Genomic DNA, 18,289 nt, shown 5'->3' with positions numbered 1-18,289 from the left:
ACGTCGTCATAAATGGATGCGCAATGTTGTAGCCATGATTTCGGGTCGTCAAAGACTTGAATCGGACGTAAAGACAACATCGCGATGGCGGGTCAGCGATGTTTAAGCCGGGAGCCTACGTAGTCGTCCGTCCACGCCTGGTTACCTTTTGCAACAAATAGCAATATATGCCGAAGCCTACCTCTTGAAGCACCTCTTTCTTATCTCATTGACATCGATAACGAAGATACCCATCACGCCTGTCTTTTCATAATGCCACTCTACTACACGGACACCACGCCCACGAACGGCATTCCGGACATGAACGGCGTGCCTTCTGATGCTCCTCCACAATCGAAATCCGATGACCTCTCGAACGCGATAGCGATAGTTGGCATCAGCTGCAAGTTCGGAGGGTCAGCATCCAACCTCGATGGTCTATGGCACACATTATCCAGCGGCGAAAGCTGCTGGTCGCCAGTTCCCAAGAGCCGCTTCGACATTAGCAAGACATCGCATCCCGACTCTCAGCGGACAGATAGTGTAAGTGTCTTCAATCCCCCCAAAACCATGGGTAGTAGCTGATTATCCACCTGAAGCTTCATGTAAAGGGCGGCTTCTTCATCGAGGACGATTTGACAGAGTTCGACGCGCCTTTCTTCAACCTGACGGCGGAGGTCGCAAAGTCCATGGACCCGCAGCTGAGACTGATGTTAGAAGGAGTATACAATGCGACTGAGAGTGGTAAGCTAGCAACCCGATTCCCCTGACTCGCTGTCTTGCCAGAGCTAACAGAATGACAGCGGGTCTTCCCATCGAGAAGCTTTCCGGCTCGAACACCTCCGTGTATTCTGCAACCTTCGGCAGAGACTATGCCGAGATGTTGATGAAAGATGCGGACTCAATGCCCACATCTCTTGTCACTGGAAACGGTCCAGCCATGTTCGCCAACCGTGTTTCACATTTCTACAACCTGATGGGACCCAGTGTCACCGTCGACACGGGATGTTCAGGTGGTCTAGTAGCCCTGCACATGGGTGTCAACAGCATCCGGAATCAGGAGTCGGAAGTGTCCATCATTGGAGCCTCTAACGCAATATTGAACCAAGACTTCTACATCGCCATCTCGAATCTGGGTCTTCTACACGAAGATGGAAAATGCTATTCCATGGATCATCGCTTCGGTGGTTACGGCAGGGGCGAGGGCATGGCCGTGTTGGTGTTGAAGAAGTACTCCGCGGCAGTCAGGGATGGCGACCACATCCACGCTTTGATCCGCGAGTCTGCTGTCAACCAGGACGGTAGAACCGGAACGATAACGTCTCCCTCCATGGACGCGCAACAGCAGCTCATCAAGCAATGCTATAGCCGGGCAGGAATCGACCTCTCAACAACAGGCTACGTCGAAGCCCACGGCACAGGAACCGGGGGTGACGCTATCGAAGCTGAAGCCTTAGCATTGACCTTCGGTAACTCAAGAGAGAAGTTTGACCCCATCTGGGTCGGCTCTGTCAAGAGTAACATCGGCCACACTGAACCTGTTAGCGGGCTAGCAGCAGTCATCAAAGCAGCTCTCATACTACGCCACAAGCAAATACCTGCAAACCCAACTTTCGAGAAAGCCAATCCGAACATACCACTAGAGGATTGGAAGCTTCAGGTGCCGACAGCTCTGACGCCATGGCCAAAAGACAAGCCGTTCAGGATATCTGTCAACAACTTTGGTTATGGTGGAACCAATGCACATGTCATCCTCGATGCGCCCCCAAGCCCTGGCGAACAGCGTCGCTTCGCACTCCAGAATGGCAACGGCGAGATCGCCAATGGACATGCGAGCACCAATGGACACGCCAGCACCAATGGACACGCCAGCACCAAAGGACACGCCAGCACCAATGAACACGCCGACACCAACGGGCACCCAATTACCAATGGCTATGACCTCAGCAATAGCCATGCGAGCAATGGGGTTGATCAACCTTCCGATATCTCCACCGACACGTCGTCTCTGGTCTACATGTTGAGCGCCAAAGAAGAAGCCGGGGCAGTCACACGATGCAAAGACCTAGCAAAGTACATCCGCAACGCCCTGCAGGCAGGAAATGCCCCAGCGCCCAACGATCTAGCCTACACGCTTTCCGAGCGCAGATCGAGGTTCCCATGGACCGTCGCCGTCAAGGCCCGCAGTCTAGAGCAACTAGCCGACGCTCTCGAAGACAGCCGCTTGAAGCCGACCCGCGCATCGTCTGCGCCAGTTCGTATAGGTTATGTCTTCAACGGTCAGGGTGCGCAATGGTACGCCATGGGCCGTGAGCTCATGACCTCATCTGAGGTGTTCAGCTCATCTATCGATCAAGCTGAGGCCCACTTGCGAGAATTTGGTGCGCTTTGGTCGTTGAGAGAAGAGCTATCGCGTGATGCGAAGACTACCAAGGTCGCGGAGATTGAGCTTAGTCAACCGCTCAGTGTCGTTGTTCAGCTGTGCTTGGTTGACTTGCTGCGGTCCTGGAATGTCGTTCCTTCCGCTGTCGTCAGTCACTCGAGTGGTGAGATTGCGGCAGCATACGCGGCGGGCGTGCTTTCGTTCAAGGAAGCTGTTGGCGTCGTATACCACCGTGGACGACTTGCCAAGAAGTACCAGAAGATCACAAAACTATCAGGCGGCATGATGGCTGTTGGTCTCGGTGCTGAAGAAGTCCGAGAGTACCTGACTGATCTCTCTTCTGATGGTAAGGTGGTAGTCGCTTGTGTCAACAGCCCATCCAGTGTTACGATCTCTGGTGACATGGATGCCCTGGAAGAAGTCGCAGACCGTTTAGCAGAGGACGATGTCTTCGCACGGAAGCTGAAGGTCCCTCTCGCCTATCACTCTCATCATATGGAGCACATGGCGGAGGAGTACCAGAGTTGCCTCGAGGAACTTCTAGGACCAATCACAGAAGGCGAGCTCGACGTCGCTTTTGCATCTCCAGTGACGGGTGGCATTGTCACTTCACGTTCCACTTTTGAGGCCGCACACTGGGTGCGCAATCTCACCAGTCCCGTCCTGTTCTCGAACGCGTTGGAAGCGTTGATCTTTGATTCGACAAAGCCTGAGGGTGAAGCGCCAACACCGAACCGCCAGGTCTCCGTCTTCCTGGAGATTGGAGCGCACGACACCTTATCAGGTCCCGTCAGACAAACGCTCGGCGAGACACGCATGCCGTACCTTTCTTGTCTGAAGCGGCCGTTGAATGCGATTGACACTGTGCAAGACGTCGTCTGTGCCCTTGTGGCGCGAGGCTACCCTGCCCACCTCACAGCTGTGAACAAGCCCCAGTCGAGCATCTCACACCAGTCAAAGTATATCCATGACCTCCCGGAATATCCTTGGAACCATCAGACCTCCTACAAGATCGAGCCAAGAGCTTCCGAAGAACACCGATACAAGCGTTTCAAGCCCCATGAGTTGCTTGGCAGAGCTATTCCCGGCTCAAACCCTCTGACCCCAACCTGGCGCAACTTCCTTAGGACAAATGACATTCCTTGGCTAGTCGACCATCAACTGGAATCAAGCGTGGTCCTTCCTGGCGCAGGATATGTGTCAATGGCCATCGAAGCAATGCGTCTTCTCAAGAGCAAGCCTGACCAAGAGGTACCTCAGTTGCAGTATCATTTGCGAGATGTGGACATCATCAATGCTCTCATTATACCACAAACGTCGAGTGCCTCGAACAGAGGAACAGAGATCCAGTTCTCGCTCCGTCCTTGCAGCGACAAGGACCTGGACAACGCCGATTGGTACGAATTTGAGTTGTGGTCGGTCAGCGCCAAGCACGCTTGGATACAGCACTGCAAGGGCTGCATCACAGCTAGACCAGACCATGGCGTGCATTTACTAGAGGATGTCAGGGCTTCTCTTGGCTCTGTACTGTCTCACCAAAAGCACACCAAGGAGATCGAGCCCGAGACCCTGTACCAAAGGTTGCGAGATTCGGGCTTCCACCACGGACCAACATTCCAGAACATTGTTGGGAGTCGCGTTCTTCGTGAACGATCGGAAACCGAATTCTCTATCGCTCCAGCGGCCTTTGAACGCGAACAGCATTACGTAATACACCCAACGACACTGGACTCGATCTTCCAATGCTGTTATGCGACCCTACCCGCCGACCTAACGAAGGATGCAATGTTCATACCTCGCTCGATCCGGAAGGTGATCGTGCCTTCCCAGCTCGGTACGCATGCGGACCAGCGGTTGCTCGCAAGCCTGGACTGCTTGTCATCAGGCACCAAAGGTTCAATTTTCACCGGCTCAGTGTTTCCCACAGGAGATGATGCGCACCAAACGGGATCGTTCGAGATGCAGAACTTCCGTCTCCAGCGTGTTACCCAGGCGGCTACGCGTGCGCAAGATGCGAAGTCAGCGCATCCCGCGATCCATTCCAAGAGCCGATGGGAACTCGACATCCACTATACTCTCCCAGATGATATCAAAGACTCGATGAGGATTCCCTTAACCCAGTCTGAACTCGACTTTGCACGGGACGTCCGCGAGATATCTTACCACCATATTGCCAGAACTCTGGAGCAGCTGGGACCCAAGGCGGACGACCAATGGACTTGGTATCACAAGAGGTTCTACGAGTGGATGAACTCCATCATCCTGACGGCCGACAAAGGTACACTCATGTCAGGGAGTGATCAATGGTCTACGAGGAACAAGGCTTCTATCGAGGAGCTCTGTGATCGAGTGGCCCAAACCAACGCGTCCGGAGAGTTGGTCCAGCGCGTTGGAAGCCATCTGTGTGACATCGTGCAAGGCAAGCTGACACCCTTGGAGTTGATGATGGAAGACGGACTCTTGAATCGCTACTACGAGCAGCTTCCGCAGCTTTGCAACGGCTCTTACAAGCATCTCCGTAAGATTGTCGAGCTTTACTCTGTTGTGGACTCCGGAGCCAAAGTCATCGAGATAGGTGGCGGAACTGGCGGAGCAACGTCCGTTGTTCTGGATGCTTTCGCGGCGCGATCAGAGCAAGAGTCGGGCGCTTCGCTACTGGGCCATTACGACTTTACGGATATCTCTTCAGGGTTCTTTGGCGCAGCAAAGACCAAGTTTGCCACATGGGAAGACAAGATGAACTATTCCAAGCTCGACATCGAGCAAGATCCGATCGAACAGGGGTTCGTAGCCCATAGTTACGATCTTGTAGTTGCTTCGCATGTGCTCCATGCGACACCGAGCCTGGAGCGCACCTTGTCGAACGTCAGAAAGCTGCTGCGACCTGGAGGCCAGCTAGTCTTGCTCGAAGGAAGCCAGGATTCGCTCGACGTCCAGTTGATCTTTGGAACCGTTGAGAGATGGTGGTTGAGCGAAGAGCCTGAACGCCAAACATGCCCGTACGTCAACCTCGGGGTATGGGACAAGGCTCTGAAAGCAGCAGGCTTCTCTGGCGTCGAGTTCGAGATTGGAGACTGCGAAAACCCCGAAGTCCAGTTTACCAGCACCATCTTGTCGCACGCCAAAACCCAGGATCCATTGTATCCGTCTTCAATTTCCATTGTCGTACCGTCAGCTTCGGAACCTCAAGCCTGGCTGGATCAAGTGTCAGGAGCCGTGCAGCACGTTACTGGTTCAGCTCCCTCGGTGGAGACTCTCGATGAAGTTGAGGCAGACAGTGACCGTCTGCTCATCATCGCGCTCGACAATGGCACACCTTTCATCGATACGATGGATCGCGGTGCGTTTGAAAAGCTCCGAGGTCTCCTTCTTCGGTCCAAGGGCATTCTTTGGCTGAGCTTTGGTGGAGCTGTCGACGATGAAGATCCACGCTTTGCGCAGGTGACTGGTCTCTTGAGAACTCTACGACGCGAAGATCCAAGCACACGATATGTTCGGTTGGCATGCGAGCCACCCCAACAATCATTGCCAAGCGAGACCATCCTGATGCTTGCGCATGTGTTTAAGCAAAGCTTTGACTACAGCACATCTGAGAACGTCAATATTGATTGGGAATATTCCGCCAAAGACCAGAACCTGTACGTTCCCCGCATCCATCCGGATTTCGAACAGGATCGGGCTGTCAGCGGAGGCGCAAAACCTCTTCAGCTGCAGGAGTTCAGCTACGCCGGCAAATCACTCGTCCTACAACCATCAGGCAGCGGTACATCTGGCGCAGAGTCCTGCTTTGTGGATACATCTGATGCGGTGGATGATCTGCCGAGTGGATTTGTTGAGATCGAACCGAAAGCCTTTGGGCTGAACATTGTAGGGGCGAGTGAAGACGACGAATCGGTTGCGCATGAGAGCAGCGGTATCATCAGGAACCTTGGCCCGGACACACGAGACTCTGGACTTCGCGTTGGAGATCGAGTGTGCGGCATCTTCAAAGGACCTATCAGCAACGCCGGTCGCGCTCATTGGACCAACGTCGTCAAGGTTTCCGACAAGCTTACATGGGAGGAAGCCGCGTCCACCCCATATGCATACTCCACCGCTTGCTTAGCCTTGCGCGACATCGCAAGACTTCAGAAGCATGAGCGAGTATTGTTACACTTTGGTACGGCAGGTGTGGGCCAGGCTGCTCTTGCACTGGCGGAGAACATCGGAGCCGAGATCTTCGTCACTTGCGGAACAGACGAAGGGCGTCGAGTTCTGCTGGAAGATTACAACATCGCCCCCAGCCATATCCTGCAGGATGAAGCCGCCTCTCTCGTTTCTGCTATCATGTCTCAGACAAATAGCGAGGGAGTTGATGTGACGCTGAGCTCAGTTACTGGGCCGTTGCTGAAGGCATCCTGGGAGTGCACTGCACCATTTGGTCGCTTTGTGCAGATCGGTAAGGCTGATACCGAGAAGGCAAAGCATCTTGACATGTCGCCCTTTGGCCGCGGAGTGTCTATGACTGGTCTTGATACCCTCCAGTACAGCGAGATGAGAGGCGCCATGTTCCACAGGGCATTGGCGAACTCCATCGAATTGTTGCAGCACAAAGAGGCGAGACCCGCGACACCAATCAAGGTTTTCAAGCTGGCCGAGATCCATGAAGCGCTCCAGTATGTCCGAGGTGGGAGCTACATGGGCAGTGCTGTGATCCTGCCACAGCCAGGTGACGAGCTTCATGTCGTCCCGAAGGCTGAAACATCGCTTGGGCTAGACGCTCCAGATTCTACCTTCATGATCGTCGGGGGTCTTGGAGGCATCGGACTTGCCACTGCTTCGTGGATGTTGGAACAGGGGGTCAAGAATCTGTTGATCGTCTCCCGCAATGCTGTCGCTCATCCGAAAGGGTTGGCGTTGGTTGAACAAGGGCAAGAGCACGGTTGCAACGTTCATCTTCGCAACTGCGACATTGCTGACGAAGGAGCGGTCTGTAGTCTCCTCGCAGACGTGAAGGCAGAGTTACCTCCGATCCGTGGAGTTCTTCAGATTGCTGCAATCCTTGATGACACTGTCTTCGAAAGCATGACCTTCGAGCAGTGGCAGAAGGCCATTGGCCCTAAGGTCACTGGTACGTGGGCCCTTCACAACAACCTGCCTGACCTTCAATTCTTCATCACGACCTCTTCCGCCACGGCAGTTCTCGGCAACGTGTCACAGAGCAACTATACCGCTGGCGGTACGTTCCAGGACGCGATTGCGCGATACCGCACTTCCCTTGGCCTGCCCGCTGTGACGATTGATCTTGGTCCTATTGACGATGTCGGATATGTCGCACAAGGAGGCGATGTGGTGAAGAACCGCGTGGAGAAGGCCCTTGGCATGAAATGTCTTCCGATTGCCCATGTATTGCGATTGTTCGAGGATGCAATCAGGAACCCAAATCGACGCCGGGCAGAAAACAGTCAGATCATTACGTGTATCACTGGATACAGCAAGTTGGTAGACGATCCAGCGGTGAAGAATGACCGTCGATTGGGAACTCTTCGACTGGGCGATGATACCGCGATAGAAGCCTCAGCTCAGGGACAGTCTGAGTCCTCTAAGAACATCGATGGACTGATATCTCAGTTATCGGCACTGTCGGCGGGTGACAGCAAAGCGAAGGAGGTCGTCACAGACCTGCTAGTAGCCAAGGTTGCCGACTTGTTCAATCTGGAGACGAGCGCCATCGACACTGCTGATGCGCTCACAAGCATCGGCGTCGACTCCTTGGTTGCTGTAGACTTCCGGAACTGGTTGGGTAGCGTTGTCAAAGCTAAAGTCAGTATCTTCGAGATTCTACAGACACCGTCGCTAGGCGAGTTCGCTGGCTTGGTTGCAGAGAGGAAAGGATAGGCGCACAGCCTTTCATTCTGGATTTGATTGCGCGTAGAACAGGGGCGTTTATTGTTTCGTATAAATCTTCTTGTATGATGTGGTTAGCTAGTTAGTCAATTACTTACGATCTGAGGACTCGGGCTTCATCATGCGCGTCACGTGCCGACTGCAAATTTCCGACTTGACAGATTTCTATGCTGCGCGAGGCAGAGTTCACGTGTAGCAGGCGGAGTGCTCCTCAATCGCGTGATGTGATGCTGCCGGTGCGTGTCGGGATGGAGGGACAAAGTTTCGCGTCTGGGGGCGCGTGTGGTAGCGGCGTGGTGCTTGGCGGGGCGATGCCGGACGTTGAACTCGCTTCCCCGACGACTTTTTTTGAGAGCGGGTATCGTTGGGCATCTTATCTCTAGCTCCCGTTCTTCACTGCTCGGTACCGCAATTGCCTTGCGCTGTTGCTCCCTCTCACACCTGTCAATTGTCCATTTCTGCTTTGCTTGAAATCCTCGACCATGACGCCATCACCTTCTGAAGCCGCCGCAAAGGTTGCGCAAGCCGCTGCCGGCACCAACTCGTCCGCAAAGGTGTACAAGAGGGAGTCCAACACAGCTAGGGTCCTGGGTGCAGGTACATCGGCCATTCTGGAGTCAATATAGCATATCTGACATGCACAGGATGTGCGGGAATCGCAGAGCTCATGGTCTTCCACCCGGTCGACACGACGGCGAAGCGGTTGATGAGCAACATTGGCAAGGTGCGACATGTGGACCATACAATACCCCGACGGCCTCTGACTCGAACACATGTAGATTGAGAACGCTGCACATCTCAACAAGGTCGTCTTCAGAGACGCAGCCGGCGCGTCAGTCTCTGGGCGATTCTTCTCACTGTTCCCCGGTCTCGGATATGCCGCCGCATACAAGGTGCGTGGAAAAGTGCAAGCACACAGGAACTCGGACTGACAGGAACAGATCCTCCAACGAGTATACAAGTTCGGCGGACAGCCCTTCGTACGCGACTACCTCGCCCACAACCACGGTGACAGCTTCGACCGCGCATTCGGCAAGGGCAACGGCAAGGCTATCATGCACGCGACTGCCGGTTCCATAATCGGTATCGGTGAGATTGTCCTCCTGCCATTGGATGTTCTCAAGATCAAGCGACAAACCAACCCTGAGGCTTTCCGAGGCCGTGGGCTGTTCAAGATCATCTCCGACGAAGGGCTCGGGCTGTACCGTGGTTGGGGATGGACGGCAGCACGTAACGCTCCAGGATCATTCGCAGTATGTACACCACTCTGCTTACAGCTATCCGAATACTAACACACCTCCAGCTCTTCGGTGGATCCGCTGTCGCCAAGGAGTACTTCTACAAACTCACCGACTACAACTCGGCCTCATGGTCGCAAAACTTTGTCGCCTCCATCGCCGGAGCCAGCGCATCGCTTGTCGTCTCTGCCCCTCTCGATGTCATCAAGACGCGTATCCAGAACAGGAACTTTGAGAACCCCGAGAGCGGCTTCAGGATCGTGTCCAACATGATGAAGCACGAGGGTCCCACGTCCTTCTTCAAGGGACTGACGCCCAAGCTGCTCATGACAGGACCCAAGCTGGTCTTCTCCTTCTGGTTGGCCCAAACACTGATCCCTGCTTTCGGCAAAATAATGTAATATGTAGCGATGAACTTGTCCTGATGTCTGTACTATATGGGGGTTTCGGGTTACGGTGCTTTAGAGCTGGCAGGTTGGGCTACGTCAAAGGCAACGACGTACGACGGACCGCACACTGCTGCAAACGAATGACACATTCTCCATTCCATGATCAGTAGGTGAAGGCTACTCGTAATCGATGGTGGTGATGCGTGCCATGGCTGAGTGACTGGGGCGGTGGACCCTGGCGGCTGTCACGTGGGTGCACTGATGGCACCCACCTGGCACTGTACATGATGATGCGTGATCTGCGACTGTCTTTCACTGGCAACAAGACAAAGCAGAGTCAGACGTCAGACGGCGTGCGGGCGTCTCACTGGACAAAGCTAGGCGGCAGATAAGCAGGCGTGAATGTGATGTTGATGGCGCGACAAGCTACGGCAACTTGTGACCACGGATTTGGGCCTGGCTGAATGCCAAGCTATTCACATCTGGTATCCGCGCATTGCACCCCATCACCCTCTACTTAACACCGTCCGCCTCGACGACCCGCGATACCCCACAACGACTGCCTCTGACCACCCCCAACTTACATCTCTTAGTCTCTTCCCTCTTTCCACCCCCGCAACACCGCCATCATGAACCCTGAGTGGTACGTAACCTCCGCGCGACGCCCACCGCCACAGGCCGGGGAACAGCGCCGCCAGATCTGGGGGTGCGACTGTGCTAACGTGAAGACCCGCAGAGTTACTTTTTGCCATCGACAGCAGCCCTGGTGCTGCCCGTCTTGCCATGCAAGGCTCCCGCTGACGGCTCGCTTCGACAGATACGACTACCTCTTCAAGCTCCTCCTCATCGGTGACTCTGGTGTCGGAAAGTCGTGCCTGCTCCTCCGTTTCGCCGACGACACATACACCGAGAGCTACATCTCGACCATCGGTGTCGACTTTGTGCGTTGTCCCGCGCACCTGCAGCCCCGGTCGGCGATAGTCTAACAAGCCCCAGAAAATCCGAACAATCGAGCTCGATGGCAAGACGGTGAAGCTACAGATTGTGCGTACACTGCAGAATGCAGCATCTGGGTGTGAGTGCTGACAGTCATCGCAGTGGGATACCGCCGGCCAGGAGCGCTTCCGAACCATCACATCCTCGTACTACCGCGGCGCCCACGGCATCTGCGTCGTCTACGATGTCACCGACATGGACTCTTTCAACAACGTAAAGCAGTGGCTGCAGGAGATTGACCGATACGCAACCGAGGGCGTCAACAAGCTGTTGGTCGGCAACAAGTCCGATATGGCGGACAAGAAGGTTGTCGAGTACACCGTAGCAAAGGTACCGTCATCTCGCTAACCCCAGAGGACGCACACCATCTAACAGCTCAAACAGGAGTTCGCAGACAGCCTCGGCATCCCCTTCCTCGAGACCTCCGCAAAGAGCGCCACCAACGTCGAGCAAGCTTTCCTGACCATGGCCCGCCAGATCAAGGAGCGCATGGGTACCACAACCGCCAACACCAAGCCCACAGTCCCCATCGGCCAGGGCCAGGGTGTCCAAAACGGATCCGGCGGTGGTTGCTGCTAGAGAAAGAGGAAGAGTTGTTATGTGTCGGAGAACGGACCGGTGTCTACGGATGAGCAATGCACGGCGTGGGTGTTTGAGCTCCCGCCTTTACGCCATGCGAGGGTTGGTGCAGTACTACGATAATGCTCACTGATACATGACCGCCATGTCTCCCATTCGTCACCACCTCCACGTTTCCATCCCGAAGTTGTGCGCTAGCATGGCGACATCCGATCGCATAGAATGGGGGCTCTCGTTTGGATTTCTGGGATGTGCTGGTGTCTGCATTACAATTTGTGGTGGCCACTAGGTCTCTTCCCTTCGGTGTCTCAGGTGTTCTTTAATATGGGCAATCAGACTTCATCTCCTAGATCTTTGATGCCTGTTCCACAAACACAAACTTGCGCTTTAGTGATGTGAAGACGCCAGCTCAGCCACCACACGACTGATGGATAAGATTCAACAACAGCTTCGATGCTAACGTCCTACTTATCAAGATCTCTGCGTGATATTGTGACAACTGATTTGCGCCCTTGATGCGCCCTTTGACATGTATGGATGCCGAGTACCCTTCGCTCCTTCCCGCATCCGGTAAAATGCAGGCGCTGACGTATGACGCGAAACTCGACTAGGCCCCAGGCCTCCAGGCAGCACTAAACACTCCGGTCCGTCATGGCTTCGGAAAAGCAATCATAACCAGAGCCTCTTCTCTTCTTTTTTCCTTCTACAAAACTTCTGGCCTTCTTAATGTCTTAGAGTCCAGGTGTACCAACTCCGCCACGCTCATAATACCCACCCTATCCCGAACCTCGGAGCATGTCTGTTCGTGATGCGCCTGTCAAAGCGGCACAATGGCTCGGCCGCGAACTGGGACTCGCGACAATGAAGCATGCTGGAAAAGACGTCTACATCCTCATTCTGGCACGGTACATCCGTCTGTTTGCATACGGGAGCGTGGCACTTATCCTCGCACTCTTTTTCCAAGAGCAAGGATTCTCAGATGAACAAATCGGACTCTTCATGTCGTTGACGCTGCTCGGAGATGTAGTCATCAGCCTCCTCCTCACACTTGTCGCGGATACGCTAGGCCGGCGCCGGACATTACTCCTTGGAGCCGTGTCCATGGCAATATCCGGCGCTGTTTTCGCAACAACAAGCAACTACGTGGCTTTGCTTCTAGCAGCCATCGTCGGTGTCATCAGTCCTAGTGGGAACGAGATCGGGCCGTTCAGAGCTGTGGAGGAGTCGACGTTAGCGCACCTGGTAGCCGAGGACAAGAGGTCGGACGTGTACACTTGGTATGTCGTCTTGGCTGTACTGGGCACGTCAACGGGGTTGGCAGTTGGTGGTGTTGCGGTCGACAACCTGCAGGCTATCGAGGGTTGGACGGATCTGGATGCGTATCGCGCCATCTTCTGGATTTACACTGGGGTCGGGTGTGTCAAGGCGCTGATGACTCTGTTCCTGAGCCAGAGATGCGAGCACAGCGACTGGAACGATGAACGGAACAAGTCTGCTGTATCAGTTGAGACCGAGCCGTTGCTGAACAATGACGAAACAGAGAGTCGAGATACTGCAACTCGAGACGCAGCCCCCAAAAAGCCTAAGAAGTTTTGGCATTCCCTAAGCAAGATCTCCAAGTCGAGTCGCATTGTTCTTATTAAACTCTGCAGCTTGTTCTTCCTCGATTCTTTGGGCTCGGGGATGGTCCCCTTTAGCTTGATCAACTACTACATGGAACGTAAATTTGATCTACCAAAAGGGAAGCTAGGTGGCATCATGTCTGCAACATGGTAAGTCACAACCTGATCGAAGTATGCCTTAAACCACACGCTTACGAACATACAGGTTTGTGTCGACACTTGGAAATGTCTTCGCCTCGAGTCTAGCCAAACGTCTCGGCTTAATCCAAGCAATGGTCTTCACTCATCTGCCTTCTTCTATATTTCTCGCGCTACTGCCTGTACCGTCGGGACTAGCTTTAACCATCTGCCTGCTCGTTGGTCGCTCTGTGCTCAACTCTATGGATCAGGCCCCTCGATCAGCCTTTCTCTCGATTGTGGTCTTACCAGAAGAGCGAACCGCCGTTATGGGCGTAGTCAATATACTCAAGACACTATCCCAGAGCAGTGGACCAAGTCTTACTGGTGTACTTGCTGGGAACGATCATTTCTGGGTCGCTTTTGTTGCAGCTGGTAGCTTGAAAGCGGCGTATGATTTATTGCTTCTCGCATTCTTTGGCGGACGGGTACAGCCGCGAAGTGAAGAACCGGAAGCAATTACTGGTGTAGAGGAGGATGACACTATTGAGGAGCCCGCGAATGGACACAGGACTACTTGATGTAGCTTGCACGGGCTTAAAGACACAAACAAGGAACATTGTTAGATCAATACCATCTTGATGCAGATGCAATACATTCCACAGCTTCTAGAATGTTCAACATGCCGTTTGACACTACACCGCCAGGTACGGGTGAAAGCCGAAGGCGCTACCTCGGCAAACTCCTTCTTGGGCTTACTTGTACGATTCCTTGCGTACACTGGCAACAACCTCCGACATCACAGCTATCAGCAATTCACTACGGCGCGGTCGCTATTGCCGATTTTCGGTGTGGCTGACCTAGCTATGCACATAGCATGCGCCAGTACTCCAGCTCAACGGTCAGCTTGTCGGCCACCGCTCCGATCGTGAACACCCACGCTCTGGCCAAGGACAGGCCAGCTGGGCATGCACCAGGCGTGCCACGAGACCATGTGAACGAAGAATTACCCGAGCCACCAGCATCCGTCTCTGTCTTCCTAACCCGTAGCAAGAAGGTCGCATATGGGACGACCCAATCACGTCCGCGCACGGCCGCAGGAGATGAAAGCTCCACCTGTCTGCACGCGACCCAGACCCTGGCTTGCATGGTTCGCCGCTACAACCACGCTTACCCAAAAGCCATGCTAGACCCCGCAAAATTTTATGCTTAAAGACCGCCTCATGTCCTACCACCCAATGTCACGGTAGCAGTTTCCCCGGATTTCTCTTTACTTTTGTCCTGGTTCGAGAGTGTGTGGAGCAGCGTTGCAGCACCCCACTATCGTTCCCAAAGCAGCCCAGCCCTGGCCGGATCGACATCGGCCCGAATTTCTCTGGTTTGCAAGGAGAGTTCACGGAAGAGAGCAGTCATGGCGGAAGAGAAGGAGATTCAGCCTACTACCGCGCCCCCGTTCGAGCATTATGGAGAGAATGATGAGTCCGATCACAAGCGCGCTGCTAACAAGCTTGTTGACGATGCGCGGCTTGCCACGGACAACGAACGCAAGATGACGCTGATGCAGGGTATCAAACTCTATCCCAAGGCGATTGGATGGTCTGTCCTTATCAGCACGTGTATCGTCATGGAAGGCTACGATGTCTGCCTGCTGAACAACTTCTTCGGATTCCCGCAGTTCAAGCAAAAGTACGGCGAGCAGCTTCCGGACGGCTCTTGGGAGATTCCAGCGCCATGGCAAGCTGGACTGTCGAACGGAGTCATTGTGGGCGAGATCATTGGTCTTTTCCTCAATGGGTGGATCAGTGAGGCTATCGGATACCGCTACACTGTCATGGGATGCTTGCTTCTGATCATTGGGTTCACCACCATCTTCTTCACAGCTCAGACGGTGGTGCACTTGCTGATTGCGGAGATTCTCTGTGGTATCCCCTGGGGTGTCTTCCAGACACTTACTATCACATACGCTTGCGAGGTCTGCCCTGTTGCTCTGCGTGGATACTGTAAGTTTACCAAGCTCTACTTTCACATACACAAGCTCACATCAATTAGTGACCACCTACGTCAACTTCTGCTGGGGTCTTGGTCAAGTCATCGGTATCGGTGTCATCCGCTCCATGGTCGACCGTGATGACGAATGGTCATACCGCATCCCCTACGCCCTCCAATGGATGTGGCCCGTCCCCCTCATCATCGGTGTCTTCCTAGCGCCCGAGTCGCCATGGTGGCTAGTCCGTAAAGGAAGAATCGAAGACGCGAAGAAATCCCTGCTTCGACTCACCAGCTTGGACCGAGAAACTGATTTCGATGCCGACGAAACGGTGGCCATGATGGTGCACACCACCGCCCTCGAAGAGAAGATCACCCAGGGAGCCAGCTACTGGGACTGCTTTAAGGGTACTGATTTGCGTCGTACGGAGATTGTCTGCATGGCCTGGGCGATGCAGAACTTGAGTGGAAACGCTTTCTCGGGTTACTCTTCCTACTTCCTCCAACAGGCCGGTCTACCCGCATCGACTTCGTATGACTTCGCAATGGGTCAGTACGGTATTAACATGGCCGGTGTCTTTGGCGCTTGGTACCTCATGAAAGTCGGTTTCGGACGTCGAACACTCTACCTAGGTGGTCTTTGTGGGCTATGCGTTATGCTCTTCGTCATGGGTTTCCTTGGCCTGGTACCAGCCTCCCAGCGGGAGAAGGGCGCCATGGCTACCGGAGCTATGATGATCGTATGGGCTATGTTCTACCAGTTGACCGTCGGCACCGTATGCTACTCTCTCGTTGCTGAGCTTTCAACCCGCCGCCTCGCCATCAAGACCGTGGTACTCGGCCGCAACCTCTACAACGTAATCGGCATCATCACCTCCGTCCTCACGCCCTACATGCTCAACCCCGGAGCCTGGAACTGGTACGTCCCTCCTTCTCTCCCTTGCTCTCCTTCTTTCCTCTACTAACCACACCCCAGGGGCAACTACGCCGGATTCTTCTGGGCCGGCTCCTGCTTCCTAAGTATCATCTACACTTACTTCCGCCTACCCGAACCCAAGGGCCGCTCTTTCGCTGAACTTGATCTCCTCTTCGAGAAGCGCGTCAGCGCGCGCAAGTTTGCAAGCACGACTGTCGATGTGTTTGAGGACAGCCATATCCAGGGGACTGCTGCTTTTGACCGCTATGAAGAGAAAGTTGATGCTGCTGTGAGAACTGAATCTGTTGCTGTTGGTGTTTCGAAGGTTTAATGACAAGAAGATTTAGGGTGTCTATGTGTTGAGTGGGAAGATGTTGCATGTATGAGCGTATGATGTGCACGTTTCTTGTTCGATGGGGTGCTGGGGTTGAGCGGAACTATTTTAATCGAACCTCTTATCACGTTTCGAGTGACTTTGCGACTTGTTTCGAGTGATGGACCAATGCAACGCGCTGCAGGCGCAAGCGTCTATGCATATTCTTTGCTATGGAGATTAGGTTTCGAATGAGCTAGTGGGATCCCTGTCATCTATGGGTACAGTAAGAGCGGAACCTTATGCCGCGGACGTACATAACCTTCAGCTGTTGCCATCTTCCTGCGCGACCCTTCAACGAACTCACCTTACCTCCACCAGCCATGTCATCATCCGAATGGCTATCCGAGCGCGTCTTGCCTGACGGCTCCGTTGAACCAGTGGGGCTCGGTGTCCAGTGTAACTTCAACGGTGAGCTCATTTGCAGGCCGAAGTACGATCCATGACTCCCACAATCACTCCCTCTGCTAATCGCGAAAAACGCGTAGATGCATCGCCTCCCCTATACGACGCGAAAGGGCAGTGGAGGCAGCAATCACAGCAAGAAAATCATGTCGCGCACTGACCAACAAGATTCACGCTTCATTACCCCTGGAGCTCCGCAACACGGTATATGCGTATATCGTCGGGCCGAACGCTCAACCCTGTGAGCTGACGGGCAAGCGTCATGTATACGGCAGCAAAGTACGCATCGGAAAATATAACTCAGAGGACTGGTCGAAATGGGACGAAAAACTACATGTGCAGCCCAAATCCTGGGCCATGGACCCGGCATACTTTGGAGTGCAGGTCGCGCAAGAACTCGCCGAAGCTTACTATTCAACGAACACTTTCTACATCACGTCGGATGAGGAGATGATCAAGCTGTTCAAAGCCGACCCTTTCCAGATGGGTACAAAGCCATATGAGTTAATCCGCAAGTTCACGCTTGCACTTAACTTCTACGAGACGAACCTAGAGAGCGGAGATGAACTAATGGCTATGTACAATAACCTCCAGTCGCTCCAGCTATTACCTACAAAGCGAAACCACGAGATCTGCATTCGTCTTGAAACATCTTTCCACGCGTGGGGAAACAAGCCATATCCTTATTCAATGGAGGACAGGCGAGTCATGCTCAACATCCTCGAGGTGCTACGACAACCCGTGTACGACCTCATACATAGAGGCAAAGCGATTCGAATCTTCCAAGCAAATCTCGACCACATGAAGGACCCGAGTTGGAGGCAGGTCAGTGATGTCTCTGTAAGATACCTGATCAATCCCAAGAGAGGACGGGGAAGGTGGTGGCCTAGGGGTCAACTATTCGGTATGACGGAGGAGGAGTGGCGCAAGGTATTTGGAATGCTCATTAGAACCCTATGTGTATCAATGAGTAGGCTAACAAGAGACAGGAGAAAGAAGAAGCCAGTAACGCAGATCCAACACAGCATTTCATCTTTCGTCCGCGTGCTGCGGAGGACGAGCAAGAAGTAGACAACGCAGACAACGCAGACGACGTAGACGACGACGAAAATGACGACTTTATCGAAGAAGCCCTCATGCCATACTTTCTCGGTTACGAATTCAAGCGACACCCCACACTCGACGACGAAACCACGGTCAAAGTGCGCGAAGCCTTCAGAACGCGGTGGAACGACCAAGATGCTCTGACCGGATTTGTTTACAGCATGGACCATAAGCACAACAGAGACTTTGAAGGGCCGTATGGATGGGAGAACAGATTCTGTAATCGACGACGAGCCCCCTAGTAATGTACGCAACGCACAGCCGTGCCATACGCCAAGATGCTCTTTAATGAATAAATTTGTTTAAATACACAAAC

At 53.7% G+C, this 18,289-nt stretch overlaps 6 protein-coding genes across 6 annotated transcripts; all 6 read left to right on the top strand.

Annotated features, from left to right (window-relative positions):
- Positions 1 to 252: 252 nt before the first annotated feature.
- On the top strand, positions 253 to 8,239 carry J4E92_006238 (Type I Iterative PKS; the record flags this gene model as incomplete). Its single annotated transcript, XM_051497609.1, has 3 exons — positions 253 to 522; positions 579 to 723; positions 783 to 8,239. The coding sequence occupies 3 exons, from the start codon at positions 253 to 255 to the stop codon at positions 8,237 to 8,239; spliced, it is 7,872 nt and encodes a 2,623-aa protein (XP_051352256.1).
- A 491-nt stretch (positions 8,240 to 8,730) lies between these two features.
- On the top strand, positions 8,731 to 9,887 carry J4E92_006237 (uncharacterized protein; the record flags this gene model as incomplete). Its single annotated transcript, XM_051497608.1, has 5 exons — positions 8,731 to 8,845; positions 8,893 to 8,972; positions 9,028 to 9,141; positions 9,190 to 9,501; positions 9,552 to 9,887. 5 exons carry the CDS (start codon positions 8,731 to 8,733, stop codon positions 9,885 to 9,887), a joined length of 957 nt encoding a protein of 318 aa, XP_051352255.1.
- A 617-nt stretch (positions 9,888 to 10,504) lies between these two features.
- YPT1 (GTP-binding protein of the rab) lies at positions 10,505 to 11,450 on the top strand (the record flags this gene model as incomplete). Its single annotated transcript, XM_051497607.1, has 5 exons — positions 10,505 to 10,581; positions 10,693 to 10,816; positions 10,872 to 10,919; positions 10,974 to 11,201; positions 11,256 to 11,450. 5 exons carry the CDS (start codon positions 10,505 to 10,507, stop codon positions 11,448 to 11,450), a joined length of 672 nt encoding a protein of 223 aa, XP_051352254.1.
- A 795-nt stretch (positions 11,451 to 12,245) lies between these two features.
- J4E92_006235 (uncharacterized protein) lies at positions 12,246 to 13,770 on the top strand (the record flags this gene model as incomplete). Its single annotated transcript, XM_051497606.1, has 2 exons — positions 12,246 to 13,222; positions 13,278 to 13,770. 2 exons carry the CDS (start codon positions 12,246 to 12,248, stop codon positions 13,768 to 13,770), a joined length of 1,470 nt encoding a protein of 489 aa, XP_051352253.1.
- An 830-nt stretch (positions 13,771 to 14,600) lies between these two features.
- Positions 14,601 to 16,422, top strand: J4E92_006234 (uncharacterized protein; the record flags this gene model as incomplete). The annotated part of the gene is made up of 3 exons (XM_051497605.1): positions 14,601 to 15,189; positions 15,239 to 16,094; positions 16,152 to 16,422. The coding sequence occupies 3 exons, from the start codon at positions 14,601 to 14,603 to the stop codon at positions 16,420 to 16,422; spliced, it is 1,716 nt and encodes a 571-aa protein (XP_051352252.1).
- A 365-nt stretch (positions 16,423 to 16,787) lies between these two features.
- Positions 16,788 to 18,215, top strand: J4E92_006233 (uncharacterized protein; the record flags this gene model as incomplete). The annotated part of the gene is made up of 3 exons (XM_051497604.1): positions 16,788 to 16,897; positions 16,953 to 17,799; positions 17,859 to 18,215. The coding sequence occupies 3 exons, from the start codon at positions 16,788 to 16,790 to the stop codon at positions 18,213 to 18,215; spliced, it is 1,314 nt and encodes a 437-aa protein (XP_051352251.1).
- Between the last annotated feature and the right edge of the window lie 74 nt (positions 18,216 to 18,289).

Source organism: Alternaria infectoria (assembly GCF_024043175.1).
Source record: "Alternaria infectoria strain BMP 0036 chromosome Unknown scaffold_9, whole genome shotgun sequence".
NCBI classification, from domain to species: Eukaryota; Fungi; Ascomycota; class Dothideomycetes; order Pleosporales; family Pleosporaceae; genus Alternaria; species Alternaria infectoria.
The sequence above is the reverse complement of the archived record's forward strand: the minus strand, read 5'-3'. Positions and strand labels throughout refer to the sequence as shown.